General features: G+C 37.3%; 1 protein-coding gene across 1 annotated transcript in view; it reads right to left on the bottom strand.

Annotated features, from left to right (window-relative positions):
* Gabrb1 (gamma-aminobutyric acid type A receptor subunit beta1) overlaps positions 1-16,081 on the bottom strand; it is a 422,689-nt gene that overhangs the window by 243,530 nt on the left and 163,078 nt on the right. The window contains exon 4 of the mRNA XM_032916107.1: positions 12,210-12,430. Within this exon, the coding sequence (XP_032771998.1) occupies positions 12,210-12,430 (221 nt within the window). The remainder of the gene's footprint in view (positions 1-12,209; positions 12,431-16,081) is intronic.

Genomic DNA, 16,081 nt, shown 5'->3' with positions numbered 1-16,081 from the left:
TGAAATGAGAAGAGAGGTTCAACCTTGCTTTCAATGTTTATAGACATTTTGCAAAAATGGTTGGGAGAATCAGAGCAGTTGATATACTTTGATACCTTCCAAAGTGGGAAATGAAAGTCCACATATATCTGTAATCCTGGAAGAGAAATATCAAACAAATGAAAATGCTCTTATCTGGGGGCAAGAATAAAATGGAGGACTGTGGTAGTAAATATTTAATCTCAAATTGGAGTCTCTACCCCACCTTTGATCATTCATTTCCCAAATAAAAGACACATAACTTTTATATTTATAATAGGCCTTTAATGTACTAGAACTGGGCAGATATCTCCCCTCTACTTCCCTGTCAATAATTCTGAATTATAATTTGCCGCGCTTCTTCTGGGCAGCTCTTAACTCCAATTAGACAATCCTCATGGCCATGTTTTGATGTCTCATTTACCCCATGGCATCTTTTCCTCTCTTTACTTTCTTCTCCCTTTTCCTCCTCATGGTCTCTCCTCAATCCCCAATGCCCACACCCCAGCTATCTCTCTTCTGACCAGATATAGGCTGTAGACATAATTATTCACCAGTCATTGATAACTTGGAGGGGAATGTTATACATAGCATCATGTGAGTATGTGCAGATTCTCTTGACCCCGGGGGCAACAAGGCCTTGGGAGCCAGTGTTTGGCATTACGATACATAGCAAAAAACAAAGCCTCAGCATGTCTCCTTTTTTGTATAAATAAAAAGGCAATTTTTCTTATAATAATAAACAACACACAATAGGAACACTCTTGAAAGACTATGAAAATTATTGGTTAAAAGTTACATTTAAAAAGTCCAGTCTGGGGCTGGAGAGATGGCTCAGTAGTTAAGAGTAGTGTCTGTTCTTCCAGAAGCCCTGTGTTCAATTCCCAACAACCACATGGTGGCTCACAACCGTCTGTAATGGGAACTGATGCCCTCTTCTGGTGTGTCTGATTTGAGTACAGCTATAGTGTACTCATATACATAAAATAAATAAATATTTTTTAAAAATAAAGTTCACTCTGTTTAGATTTGGCAACTTCAGAGAAAGCGTCCTATTATCTCTTCTATCTTGGTGAGTTTAGAGTTTTGTACCTAAATCAATTTCTAGCCTAAGTTGCTTTCAGTCTGCAGATGAAATTAGGGCCTTTTTTTGCCCAGGGGCTAGCTTGCTACAAGTGAAGCCATTTCTCAATGGAGGTCCATCATCTTCTTTGAAGTGGAATGGGGGTACTGTCAGGAGCACAGTCAGCTCATAATCAAAAGCTCTTTTAAAAAAGGAAAATTTAAAACTCTTTGAGGCTTTTGAAGACCATCTATCTATTAATAGCATAACTGAAACATGCAACAGGATGCATATTTTTAGGAAAATCAAGACTATAATCTAATATGACCATGAGTTTGATTGATCGACTATTAACTTGCATTACTTAATTATCCTAAGCAGTTTGTAGTAGTAGCTATTAAAAGGACTGGGACTAAACTTTTTATTATTGAGTGAGTTGCATAGACTTAATACCTATACCTATACAAGAGCTGAAACATGCAAATATGTTAATATATGCAAATTAATCTGAAAAGTATCAATATACAAAGATTTATACCAATGAAAACAAACCTGCCTCAGTATCCAAAATTCTATACAAATGTAAGAAAATATAACTTCAATTCTGCATTAAAATATAAAGATCTTTACCAATGTAAGGTTATGGCTATTAAATGTTTTTTGGTTTGAGTAGATTCAGTAATCTACACCTATTTGTCTAATTTCCTATAATATTTCTATATCCCCCTTCTTTTCCCATATACATTTAATATTGATGTGCATTTATGTTTTAAATTACAAAGCACATTCCTAATTATTACTAAGCAAAAATCTATATAGTACTTTTAAGGGAAAAAATGTGTCATTTTGAATCCCAGCCATTGTTTGAAAGTGACTGTGTCTTTCAGCAGAGGGTGCCACCCAGACTTTATTGTGTAGACCAGACTGGTCCAGAATTTAGAGATATGCTGATGCTGTTGTTATTATTATTATTATTTCTGTTATTATTATTTTTGTTATTATTATTATTATTATTATTATTATTATTATTATTATTATTATAACTCAAATTCTGTGTCGTGTCTGCAAAACTAGGCTGACATACCCAGGTCAGAGGTGTGCTTTGGCAGCAGCACAAGTCCAGACTGGTGGGTGTGAGATCGTGTTTTACAGGAATGGCAGAACTACATGCATTATGTCTCACTGAAGTGATTGCCTAAATATGAGCTGAACAAGAACAAAGATAGACATGCTCAATTGAAAAGGAACGAGGGTGGTGGGGGGTGTGTTCCAGGAAGTCTCAATGCTACACAAAGAACTATGGGCACCTAATGAGTGCTGAGAACATGTGACATGCGAAACAGTCTTCCCCTGGAAAGAACACATGAACTGGTCACCAATACCAAATGGTCAACTCTGGTAACACACATAGGAGTAACATTATACAACATGAACAAACTTGTACTTATGTGTTTAGAAACACACATACACACACATACACACACACACACACACACACACACACACACCTAATGACAAAAGAGACAGTGATTTTGAAAGATGGCCAGGAGAGTCCTATGAGAGGGTTTGAAGGGAAGAAAGGAAAAAGGTGGATGATGTAATTATTTTATAATGTCAAAAAATTTAAAAATACAAAATGTAGAAAAAGTATAGCTTAATCAAATGGAATCTATTCAAATAAAATTAATACATACTAATTCACTTACAAGCTACATTGTATATATATATATATACACACACATATAAATAGTAATGTACTGGCTGGTTTTATGTGTACCAGAAGTGGGGTATTCTTGTGACAACCCGACCATGTTTTGGGGAAGACTGTGGAAGGACTTTGGAATTTTGGGCTAGAAGAGCCATTGGGTATTAAGAGCTCTGTGGGATGTTCTGTAGGAGCTTTGAAGAAAACATTGAGAATAGTGCAGAAGATAGGGCCTGGCTTGTGAAATTTCAGAGGGAAGATTAAAGACTCTTTTTAGGGCTGTTGCTGTTTTGATTGTGAAGATTCTGTGGTTTTGGTTAGTTGGGGCTGAAGAATCAGCTGTGATTATCAAGAAACCAGGACTGCTTAACGCAAAACCTTTGCATTACTGGGACAATTGATGCTGGTCAAAAAACTTCATCTGGGACAATTGAAAGACATGCTGGTCAGTACTCATTGAGCTAAGAAATGCTTGAATTACCCTAGTGATGAAGACGGATGAAAAATGAAGAGATCCAGAGACATCAGAGTGAGGTAAACTCTTCTGAAGGAAGAGAAAGAACTTCTTGAAGAGCAGACCCCAAACAGCAAATGGGGCTGTGTTCTACTCTGACCGTGGGATAAAATATCCTAGAGCACCAGTGGGAGGGGGGCCAAGGTTGCCTTAACTAGACTGTTGGGGGAGAGGGCAGCAATGGGGGGGAGGTGGGAGGGAAACTGGAAGGGGAGGACTTGAAACCGTAATGTGTATATAGAAATACCACCAGCATCAGTGTGGTGAAATTGGTTTTGAGGGACATAATGAAAGGGTCATGAAGAGCAGCTGAGACTCAGGACTGTGAGAGGCCATTGAAGGCCATTGGTGAAGGTGCAGCTTCAGGCTCAGGACTGAAGGTGTCATGCAAGGAAGTTGAGGCTTGGTACCATGAAGAGAGCCTATAAGAGGCTGTTGTGAAGCCTAGTTGCAGCAGAAGACAGTGTTTTGGAGATGCCAGTACCATGGGATGATCACCAAGAACAGCAGCAGCAGTGGAGTACGGGCATCTGGAGCCTAGAAGATGTGTGCTACAAAGGGAGAGCTGGAGAAGTGACCCAAGGCCTTAGAGGAGCCCAGAAAATCGTGAGTGGATCTCAGACATTGGACAGTTACAGTTTGATTTCACTTTTGATTGTGACTGTGCCCTGATATTTTTCCCTCTTGAAGAAAGTATTTTAGTGAAGTCCACAGTTCCTAGACTTTGAATTTTAAAAAGACTTTAAATTTTAAAAGATAATGGATATTTGAAAGGGATTGAAATTTTAAAATGTAAAGACTGTGGGACTCTTGAAGTTATTTAGATCTTGGGGATGAATAAGAAAGTAAGGGGTGAGGCTTAATAGTGATGTGTTTGTGTGTCAAGTTGACAAGGGGTCCATTATACTGGCTGTTTTTTTGTGTCAACTTGACACAAGCTGAAGTTATCACAAAGAAAGGAGTCTCAGTTGAGAAAACGCCTCCATGAGAACCAGCTGTAAGGCATTTTCTCAACTAGTAATCAAGGGGGGAGGACCCGGCCCATTGTGGGTGGTGCCATCCCTGGGCTGGTGGTCTATAAGAGAGCAAGCTGCAAGCCAGGGGAAGTAAGCCAGTAAGTAGCCTCTGTATCAGCTCCTGCTTCCTAACCTGATTGAGTTACAGTCCTGACTTCCTTGGGTGATGAGCAGCAATGTGAATGTGTAAGTTGAATAAACCCTTTCCTCCCCAGCTTTCTTCTTGGTCATGATGTGTTGCATAGGAATAGAAACTCTAACTAAGACAAGCAGGTACATTAACTATCATTTAAATATTATTAGGAACAAATATTTTCCAGGAAAGAGAAAGATTATATAAAATTCAAAGAGTAAGTCAATGCTCTACATTCTAAATATGAGTTAGAAATTTCAGTGCATAGTTGAAATGTTTTCCCCATTTCTGAACTAGGAAATAAGTTGATACTTTAGAACGTAATGAAACTTTAAAACTACTCAGGTCCAAAGAACTCAGTAGCAGATTTTAAAAGGCTACAATTGTTATAAAGATTAGAATTGAACATAACAGCCACAATGGACTGCAAGAGACACATCTGTCACAACCCTGACTTCCTAATGGTACACAAACACATGAACCAATTTCAAAATGATAGACCTCAGAGCACACTTGAAGATGCTAGGAAAAGAACTTGTTAGAGGAGAACCTGCCAATGTACAGAAAACAGTTGATCCTGCTCTTATAAGACAATAGATTCACCAATAGGTGACAATTCCTAGGTAAATTCCTTCTTAGTATGAGGAGGGGACACAATGACAGCCCTGACACCAGAAGACAAGTCATCTCCTAGACAAAAGACTCATATCTCGGTTCTGATAACTTGAGTTTATGTTCACTCTCTGGGTTGTATATCTTTTCTTATTATAATGTTACATTATTACAGCAGTATTTCATCAATTTTCATCCACTTTTCCCCAAATCTAAATAAAGGCCCTTAGATTCTGTTGATATTACACAGAGTATACCTTGAGATAAGCAATGGTTGATGAGGGAAACTTCCATAGAGAATGGTCTAGTTAATAGATGAAGACAGGAAAATGTACTTGTTGCTATTTTGTAAATTGGAAGTTGAGACAAAACAATTATCAGGATAACTAAAATCATTGGCATTGTAAGATGATTTGTCTATCACCAAATTCAGATGTTTAACTCCAGAATATAACTGAATTGAGTATAAAATCTTTATAAATGTAATAGCATTCAAGCAAGATTATTTGGAAAGTCCCTAATTCAAATGACTGTTATCCTAATAAAGGGAGAAATTTGGGCACATAAACACATAGAAAGATTGTGAGCAGACTTGGAGAGGTCAGCATTGTACACAAGGATAGAAGGCTTGAATAAAGCATCCTTTATCTCACTTCTCAGAATAAGTCAGGATTACCAAGATACTGATGGTTCTAAGCCCCAAGTTATGAGACAATAAAATTCTGTTGTGCAAGTCACACAGTTTGGGGTCTTTGTTATAGTAGGCTTATAAGCTCCTGGTAGCCCGAGGAAGTTAAAATTAGTAGAATTTTTGCAGCGGGTTGACCAGAAGTTTCATCCTCATATCATAATAAGGAAATGATAGATAGGCTTTAGTCTCTTAGTAGAAGTAGACTACACAACTGATGAAGTGTCTGTGCCCAACCACAATACCACAAACAATGAATCAATATCCTATTAAGCTCAGATAGAACACAACAGGGAGTGAAAGGACAAAAGCAATTTGCTTTCAACAAGTTATTATTAATAAAGGCATTAAATAGGAACCAGGAATCTACAAAGATTTTAGAATACATTAATTAAATGTAATATATAGTTTTTGAGAATACATTAATCAAATGCAGTGCGTATTCTCTTTGGCCTACTTTTACAAAGAACAAATAAGAGCTAGAGAGATTTCCCAGTAGTTAAAGCACTGGCCGCTTTAGCTAAATTCTAGTCTCTGATGATCCAACACTATTTTCTACCTTTCACAGACACCAAGCATGCATGTAATGCATAAATATATATGCAGGCAAAATACCATCAAGTATAAAATTTTTTAAAGGTAAAGAATAAATAATGAGATTGGATACTTTGGGTCTTCCTATATTGGTATTTATAGAATTAGCTCCTTAATATGTATAGCTCATAGGCCCGAGGAAACAACTAAATACAGCAGTGTAAGTGAAATGCCAAGTAAAATGTGGAGCTATAGTAAATATATATATATATATATATAGTAAATATATACATATATATATATATCACGCAAGAATATCTATAGATATTACTTAAAATGATATGGTAGGTACAGCTTACTCACAAGATGTGTAGACACACTGAGTCTCACTGTATGAAAGGCCTGTCCATTTGTCTGCTGAAGCTCTCACAGAATCCTAAACTCATGTGGCCCTGAACTCACTTCTGGTAGATGACAGAGGAGGAAGCACTTTAAAATCATAAAAGGACAGCATTGGTAGCATTAAAAAAGGAAGACAGAAGGAGTGGGAAGTGTTCTTGGGAAGTTAAATATTCCACTAAATGTCTTCACATAATTAAATCATTCTATGCCTGCCATTTTAAAGGAAAAAAAACAAACACAGTTTTTAGCCCCCCCATGTATAGGCCTTGGAGAGACCTAGTGTGTGCGACCATCCATGGTGTTTGCATAAGAGACCAAATACATCTGGTCACTAATAGCAATCATCACTCTTTGCTTAAAAGCCATCATTTAGATTAAAGGAACACTGTAGCTGACAACTGTCACAAAGGTAAATGCATTCTGCACATATTAATATTACCATTACAAACATTTACTAGGCAACCAGTTAGTTTGAGAGAGGTTGGGGAAGTGCAGGATTTACATTTTCAACAATTATACAATCTGGTTTATATAAACAGATTAATCAGCTCCAAGATACCAAAAGCTAAAGTGTCATAAAAGAATTGCAAACCCAGGGATCTTGATGAGACTAAATTGTGATGCAGTATGGAATGAGAGTTTTCCTCTGTGTTACAGAGAATGTAGTTGTCATGTTCATGGAAGAAATTTGAGAGGGGATATCAAGATAAAGAAGTAAAATGTGAAAAAGTTATCATGGAGGGAACCTTGGACATAGTCACACATAGTGAGACTATGCAAAGAAGTTGAGATAACATCCATTTACACAACAAGAGGAGAGGACTGAATCAGCTCTCACTTCAGGTAGAAAAAGAAGGGGCTTTCAATGAGACAGTAGAGTTGCATAAGGCTGCCCCATTACATTATAGTATCCAGGAGACATTTTTCTTTCAACATTTAGTTCATCGTTGAGTTTGAAATTTCTTAGAGTGTTTTAGAAAAAGAATTAGAGGTTCTTGGATTCCAGATAGAGAGTTAAAATCAATTTTGTTTGGGTTTTGAAGTCAAAGGTTTGGCAGAGGTTGGGGGAGGTCTAGTACTTTTAGCATGTTCTGTAAGAAGGATAAGAGGATACTGATAAATATGTAGGAAAATTGAGCAAGGAAATTGGACAAGAAGTGACAGTGAGTGAAGCTCTTAATTTAGATTGAATAAATTGTTTAAAAGCTTGAAAATGGTTAACAGCACAGGTAAGAAGCAACTGATTAGGTCTCAGGGATGAATATGTCTTGCAGTTTGTGGTGACTTATTAGGATGCTGATGGCTTTGTTATCACCTGGCATAAGAGGAGGTCCCGGTTTGGAAGAGAAACAAATGACACAAAATAAGTAGTGTGTAATATAGAAAGGCAGAACATTCAGGTTCAGGTACGGGGTACCCAATTACAAAATTTTTCCTGAAGCTTGCTGGATTGGGAGTTTTGGATACTTACTGTTCAATCCCATGAGCAGGTCAAACCTGGAATAACTGTTAGCCCACACTAGAGACAAAGATAGACCCTTAAGCCAGGTGCAGTCATCATTAAGTTATTCAATGCACATGAGCAGAGAATGAGCAATGGCTTTGGTAACTAAGTATATGGCTGCTTAAGTAAGAAGCATGGGTGGGAGCCTTGCTGAGGATGACTGTGATTGTGTAGTGATAAAAGAAAAGGAACCCCAGATTGTGAGAAGATTGAACTCAAAGAGAAAGCCAAGGTGAAGAAATCAATAAAGAAAAAAGTCTGATGATTTAAGCAAGACGGGGCGCTGTATCTGAAGACCGTGCCATAAGGAGATTAAATACATTGTTAAGAGATTAGCCTAGAGAGAAGAGGAAATTTTCTCCAACCAAAATGCAAAGAAAGAGGAAAGAAAAGGGAATTTTAAGGACTCAATATGTAATAACTGAGGGACTTGCTCAGAAAATGAATGCTTTTGCCAACTTTTAGAGGATAGGAGGTTCATGGTAATAAAGTAAAGCAGCGACTCTTATTTAAACAGATATAGTAGTGGTGACAGGGTTACCCCTTAGAAAAATGCATGTTTTCACACCAGAGGTCACTAAAGAGCAAAGGGCATAAGAATTGGTGTGTTAGAGACCTGTTGCCCAGAAGCCTAGACTCTCAGTATTATCCAATTTCAGATGTCATTCTGAGACTACTTACAGTATAAGTCACTACACCTTGGGGATAAAATCTGACTTGGAATGGTTTTACAATCTTGTAATTTCATAAAACTTAAAAATAGCACTTCATATTGAATTTGACTATAAAAAATTGATTAATTTTAAGAATGTTGTTCTAAAATTGCGGAGAAGCTGGCTAAGGGGCTCTAGGTACATCAATCCTATCACTGCTGAAATTACTTGTTAATATATGGGGCCATTCACAATGACTATTAACTGGACTTATGAAAATGGATAAAGCCATCAGTATCATTCTCTCAATTACTCGTGCCTAAAATAAGTACTTTACAGTCCTGAAGATGCCCAAACATATGTTCTATGGAAAGGACTTTCTGCTGTATGTGCTTAAGAATGATAAATGACAGCTATTCTTTTAAAAGGCTTTTATGAGAAACAGGCAGATTTTCATTTTTACAACTAGGAAATGTTATGTCTGAGGAATTAAAGTGAACAGGATTTAATAGCTAGGATGATAGATGAAATCTGATAGAAAGCTAAGGAATGAAATTGCTGACTGGGGGACAGCGACTGCTTAAGCTGCAAGTCTCTTGGTTCCTCATTCCAGATGCTGCCTGCTTCAGTGAGAAGCCTCCGGAGTCCTAGAAAAGTATTCTCAGGGTCAGAATATCAAATGGATATACATATGGAGCACTCAGAGTGATTTTATAATTGGACAACTGTATCCCAGTTCTAATCATTAGTAGCCCCAGGAGTTAGAGGGCCAACCTCAGAAGGCAAGTTTCTAGTATCTAATGAAGCAGTTTAGAGAACTGTGACTTAAGGCGTACTGTGTACTCAATCTCATACTAATTACTTTACAAGATCTTCTCAATATTAAGTTAGGAACTATTAAGCCATTTCTACAGATGATAACACTTAGGCTCATCAAATTTGCTTATTTTTCCAAGGTCAAGCAATCTGTAAGCTCAGACAACGAGACCCGGCCTCTAGCCTCTAGCTCCAGATGCCACACAGTCTCTGTTACACTTTTGGTCTCTAGGATGATAACAGCTTCAGGTGAAAGGAAAATCAAATCCACCATAGACAGAAGAGAAGGAAAGAAGAATATCTCTATCTCTATCTCTCATCTCTATCTATCTATCTATCTATCTATCTATCTATCTATTCATCTATCTATATATCTATATATATATATATATATATATATATATATATATATATATATCAGAGTAGAGATGAGTACCTTAAGGAGAAAGAGGGTTCCATAGAGAGACGGGAGTTCATGTAATGAATACTTAGTTTGTGTTTCTCTTTGAAAGGTCATTGTCTACTCATATACTAAAAGCTACACAGGCTTGGCTTGCATCTGAAGAGTAGAAGGCAGTGATGTATAACTTGGAAGGAGATATTTGCTATTAAGTATATTTGGATGGGAATAAAATTGATAAAGAGATTTGAGAGGCAAAACACTTGAAGTTTGGTTCTTATACTGCTATTGCCTCTTGGTGATCTTCAGAGAAATTGTGCCATTTTTATGTCAATTTTCTCCTCTTTTTCTATTTTTACTTGAAAATTTAATACATTTATATAATCCATCTTCATCATATCTACCCTTCACATGCCTTCAAACCTTGTGTTCTCTCTAAAATTTTTATATATATTTATGTGAATGTGGAATCATCTACTGAGGCATGAAGAATCTATTGATGGCCATACTTCCAAACAAATCCAGAACAAAATTAAACAAAACCACCCACCCACCCACCCACCAAAAAAAAAACAAAAAACCTTCTTTTCCTTCAGCAGCCATCAACAAGAAGGCTTTTAACTGGCTTGGTTGTGTCTGCTGTGAACATGTGTGTACAGTAGCCATAGCACGTCCAGAGAAGAACACTTCAAATTGCAAAACAATTTTTTGCTCAACTACATAATTGTCCAGTGTTATCTCGATGCGATTCCCATTGTTAGAATCTGCCAATAATTTCTAAAATGCCTGAAGTGAAACTCTAAACAGCAACTCTGACCTTCATTATTACCAGACAGAGCTACACACTGTTTTCCAGCAACAGAGTGGCGACAAACTCTACAGCTTTCCTCTGCTTTTCAAAGGGCTGATTCTTATCAAGGTGACACCAAAGCTTTCAGTGAGTCACAGTTTAGTTGCATTGTTTTGTAAAAGTAGAAAAATTTGAAATATATATTAAAATTTTAATTATTAAGTCTTCAGTTACATAAAGAGTAATAAGAGACCTCTCTAAATGTTTGTAATACCTTCATGACTTAGTAATCAAGCCAAGCAAAATGAAAGATCCATTATGGTGAAATGAATTGCTGATCTAAGACAAAGATTGTATTATCTTTTTACTTTGGTCATAAACACAATAACACAGTGTGATACAGAAAACAGTTGATATAAATTAGAGGTAGCCAAAATAAATATATATCATGAATACATCAGTTGCAAAGCTGTATAATTTTATGATGTCAATTCTTCCCATAATATTCAGTTGGCTCAGCACTTCTCCACAGTAGACTTCTTATGGTAGATGGGACATATTAGCTCTAAAACTTATAGGAACCTGGTAAGAATGTTAAATTTCAAACAACTTGAAATGTAAATATAAGGTAAAAGGACATATGCACTTTGCCTTCATGACTTGGCTCTGAACCACCTGAATTAAAAGAGGGTGACCCTGTGTAGGAAGAAATAAATAGCCAAATGCACCACATCTGTGTGTATAAAATCCCCCTGTATATTTGATCAATGTTATTAGCACAAATGAATGATGAACATTCATTTTCAACAAATGATACCCAAATAAACTAGAAAACTCTAAGGAAAATTCAACCCCTACCTTAGCTCTTGCAAAATGTCTCAAAATACTTTAGTATGAATCACAGACAGAAATATAGAGGCAAAAATATAAAAAAAATTGAAGGAAATAAAAATACTATGATTTTTCTCAAAAGTATCCCAAATTTTCCATTTTCTTCAAGGTCTGTTATGTTTTCTTTCATAGTTAACTATGTACAACACTCAAAATCTATTCCAATTCTGTCCTGATAGCATTGAAATAATTATGCAGTTGACTAAAATGGATATAGTTTTAAATCTATTTACAATAATAAATTTTACTACTTTATTATTTGATGATCCAGAAAGAACTTCTCACTTACACTTGATGGGCAAAGTTGTCTACATTGAGTTCACATAAACCCCCAAATTTTTCCTATCAAAATATATTAACTTTAACTACATCTATAAGCAGTTCTCTTCCTTGTTTCTCTTGCTTCTATTTACTTCTACAAAGATGATATAAAGCAGTGACATAAAACAAGGCAGTAGAAAAGTATTTACCGTAGTCCATAGAGAACAGTTCCATCAGGATGAAGCCTGATCATTCGGTTTTTCACTGTGACCCCATGCACAAATGACTTCTTGTCATTGAGAAAGTAGGTGTCTGGTACCCAGAGTTGGTCAGCTACCCTGTTGTCAAGGGTCAGATTTAATGGGATTCCAGAATATGAAAGTCTCTTGTCCTTCCAAGACTGCTGGAAATACATGGTGAGTGTATAATCCTGTGAAAAAAGAAACCAAATAAGAATTTTACCATCACCAGCACTTCAGGACCTTGGTTGAGAATCCAAGAACACGGGGTCAACAAGAAGGCTCGGGGAAAAATTGCTTGCATCACAAACCTAAAAGGCTGAGTTCATTTTCTGAAACTTGTGTAAAGGTGCAAAAGAAAAACAAACTCCACAAAGTTATCTTTTAATCTATACATATGTGCTATAGGACACATGTTCCCTGATTCAATATCATATACATAAACAACAATAAGAAATGAAATAATAAATCTTATAAAAAGTATCTATGCATGTGCTAGTGCAGATGTCTAGAGTCCCTTCCCATGTTCCCCCAAATACATTTGAATACTTTGAAATTTATAGCTCCAAGCACAGAACAACATATATGTTACAAGTCCAGTGCCATACCTGAATGGGATATAAGCAGTTCATCAAGACAGGGCAAATATATGTAACTTGATTTTAAGGTTGAAATTTATGGTAATAATTTCATGGGGGAAATTCAAAAGGGAAAAGCATGCAAAACACCCAACAAAAATATTCACCCTGGATATCATGCTTTCAGTTTTATTTAAGAGAGGAGCATTTGCTCTGTATTAACGTATTTGCTCATAAAAAGAAAGTGTTTTCAAATTCTAACACCCTTTGAGTTACTAGTGCTCTATTTAATTCTTGAATGTTGCCAATTGCCATTTTCTAGATATTTATAGTGACTTACGACTTGTCTCTGTGTCCTGAAGAGCTATTACAATTCATATGTGGATGAGGATAAATATGTAGCCTCCAGACTGATGCCAGTGGTATAAATGATCAAGTTTCTTATGTTATCTCTGTTCATGTGAAGAATGGATGTGGGTTGAGTCAGATTTATACTTAACAGTATGCTTTTCTGCTCTCTGTAAAAGTTTACAGTGAGGACATCTGACCACATTTTTCTCTGGCAATAAGTGACAGAAATATCTGGCCTCGGTATATGGAGTACCCTACAGGGAAAGGATGGTGATCGTTCTCATAGTTCTTTAGCTGTTGTCTCATTTTAAAGAACTCTAACACGAATGCATAACTGACTGTATACACACGAATGTATATCTGGTCATCCCCTGTAGAGCCACCAACATGTAATTACATATTTCTGAAAAATATTAAATCTTAAGACAATTTATCCAACATAGCCAATTTCAGCACCTTTAAACAATATAATCAGGCCCACCTATCATGATTTACTCAGAAACTCTTGCACTTGTTCAGAAGCATTTCTCCTTGTTCAAAGACAATAATTTCTACTCTTCAATTCTAATCTTACCCAGAAGCTTTGAACATCCTAAAACAGAAGCTCACCTTCATATGTAGATGAACTCACTCCACACAGCACCCCCCCATGTATAGTGTCTTGACTTCAATATGTCTCTCCAATAAGTAAGACTATACAGTATGATCTTAGAGTATAAAAAGGCATAATCTTGAGAATTAGAATAGATTTCAAATGTTATCATCATGAAAATATAAGCATATGAAGTAATACTTATTTATGTTAACTACTCAGTTTATCCACCTAAACTATATACATTTTTAAAAACATGTCACTCATGATAAGTATACACAACATTTATTAATTAATATACTAATGTTGAATGTTGTAATTAAAATATATCTGTAGTAAGTAAACAACAGGGAGATGAGAGAGCAAAGTAATGTTACTATAAATAATATGAATGGGTAACCTTCGTGGGTATGTGTACGGGTCCATATGTGTGTATGTGAGTGTGTGCATGAGTGCATTTATGTGTTTCTGTGTCCTCCCCATCCCATCTTTGGGGGCTCTTTTATATCCAGTGGAGAAATAAGGAACTATATGCATCTAGTGAGAGCTATGTTACACATCTCAGTCTGATTTAAATAAGTATTGAATGAAAATGACATCACATTTCTAAGTTGGACAATGGCATCCCCAATTAATAGTAAGAAACAATTTAAGGAAAATCTGTGTGCTGATATACTATATTGATGAATGATTGGAACAACCCCTCCTTAAATCTTGCATTTCTAAACATTTCTCAAGTTAATAGCCTGAGTTGGGGCCTCATATTATGATAAAAAGAAATATCGGGCACCCCCCCCACAGTGGTGGGATGGGGCCACATACCCATCTCAAAGATTTTTAACCCAGAAATGTTCCTGGGAGGAAGAACAAGGGCAAAAAATGAAGCAGAGACTGAAGGAAGGGCCATCCGGAAACCACCCCACCTGGGGATCCATCATGTCTGCAGACACCAAACTAGACATTGTTGCTGTTGCTAAGGGGCACTTGCTGACAGGAACCGGGTTCCTTGGGAGGTTCAGCGAGCGACTGACCCATTCAGATATGGATGCTTGGAGTCAACCATCATACTGAGCTCAGGGACCCTGGTGGAGGAGTTGGTGGAAGGACTGGAGGAGCTGAAGAAGAACAACATTAGCTGACTGACCACCCAGTGCTCCCAGGGACTAGACCACCAATCAAGGAATGAACAGGGAGGGCTATCCATGCCTCCAGATACATAGGTAGCAGAGAATGGCCTTGTCTGACATCAGTGATAGGGCAGATTCTTGGTCCTGTGGACATTTGATGCCCCAGTGTAGGGGGATGCTGGTGGGGTGGAGCAGGAGAGGATGGGTGTGTGGGGAGCACCCTTACAGAGGCAAAGGGGAGGGAGGAGAGAGAGTTTGTGGGATGGGGGGCTTATGGAGGCTAACCAGGAAGTGGGCTATCATTTGACATGTAAATGAATGGATTGATGTATTAAAGAAAAAGAAAGAGAAATATCAATAAGTCATATTAATAACCTGAATAGAGCCTTTTTGGAGACATGATCATATTAATACGATCAACTGTATTGAAAGACGTATAACATTACCTACTTTTTCTTCCCTCTCTATGATATGGCGCACAAGAAAATAACCTCTTTTTTTCTGAGCTGAGTTCTGGTTCCCACAGTCTACTTCTATCCATTATTTTTTGTTCACACAGTAACCTTGGGTGATTGGCTAGGAGCTGTGGCTTCCCCATGAGAAATTATTTACTACAGACTTATTGTACATACTTTATTATTCTTATCCATCTATAAAATGTTACCTGCCACATACAACTATAATAAATCCTACAACAATATCTAGACATACATGTTACTTTTAGATGAAAAATGCTGTACATTGTTCTACCACACATTTTTCTCCTATTAAATTTTCAGTAGTTCAAAGTGCAAGTGCTCTAAAGAGTTTTGAAATTTCAGAAAGAAATTCTTGCTTTTGGCTGGTTGCTGCCACCGCAGAGAGCCCGTGGGCAGCACCCCGCGAGCGAACTTGAGCCTCGGGACCACAGGTAAGACTAACTTATCTGCTGCAAGTGACTTGCCTTGTGAAATCGGGACAAACAGAGGCAGAATTCCTCTAGGACCGGGCACGTCCTGTGTTTTACTGGAAGTCCCACACCCCGGATCCTTGCCTGCAGCAGCTCTCTGCTCCCAGACCCGTGGAGAGAGACTCACCGCCTGGTCAGTGGGCACTCCTGAGGCTGCAGAGCGGAAGAGACCACCAACACTGCCCACCCCTGCCCACATCCCTGGCCCAAGAGGAAACTGTATTAAGGCCTCTGGGTTCCTGTGG

Source organism: Rattus rattus, chromosome 11 (assembly GCF_011064425.1).
Source record: "Rattus rattus isolate New Zealand chromosome 11, Rrattus_CSIRO_v1, whole genome shotgun sequence".
In the NCBI taxonomy this organism is placed as follows: Eukaryota; Metazoa; Chordata; class Mammalia; order Rodentia; family Muridae; genus Rattus; species Rattus rattus.
The sequence above is the reverse complement of the archived record's forward strand: the minus strand, read 5'-3'. Positions and strand labels throughout refer to the sequence as shown.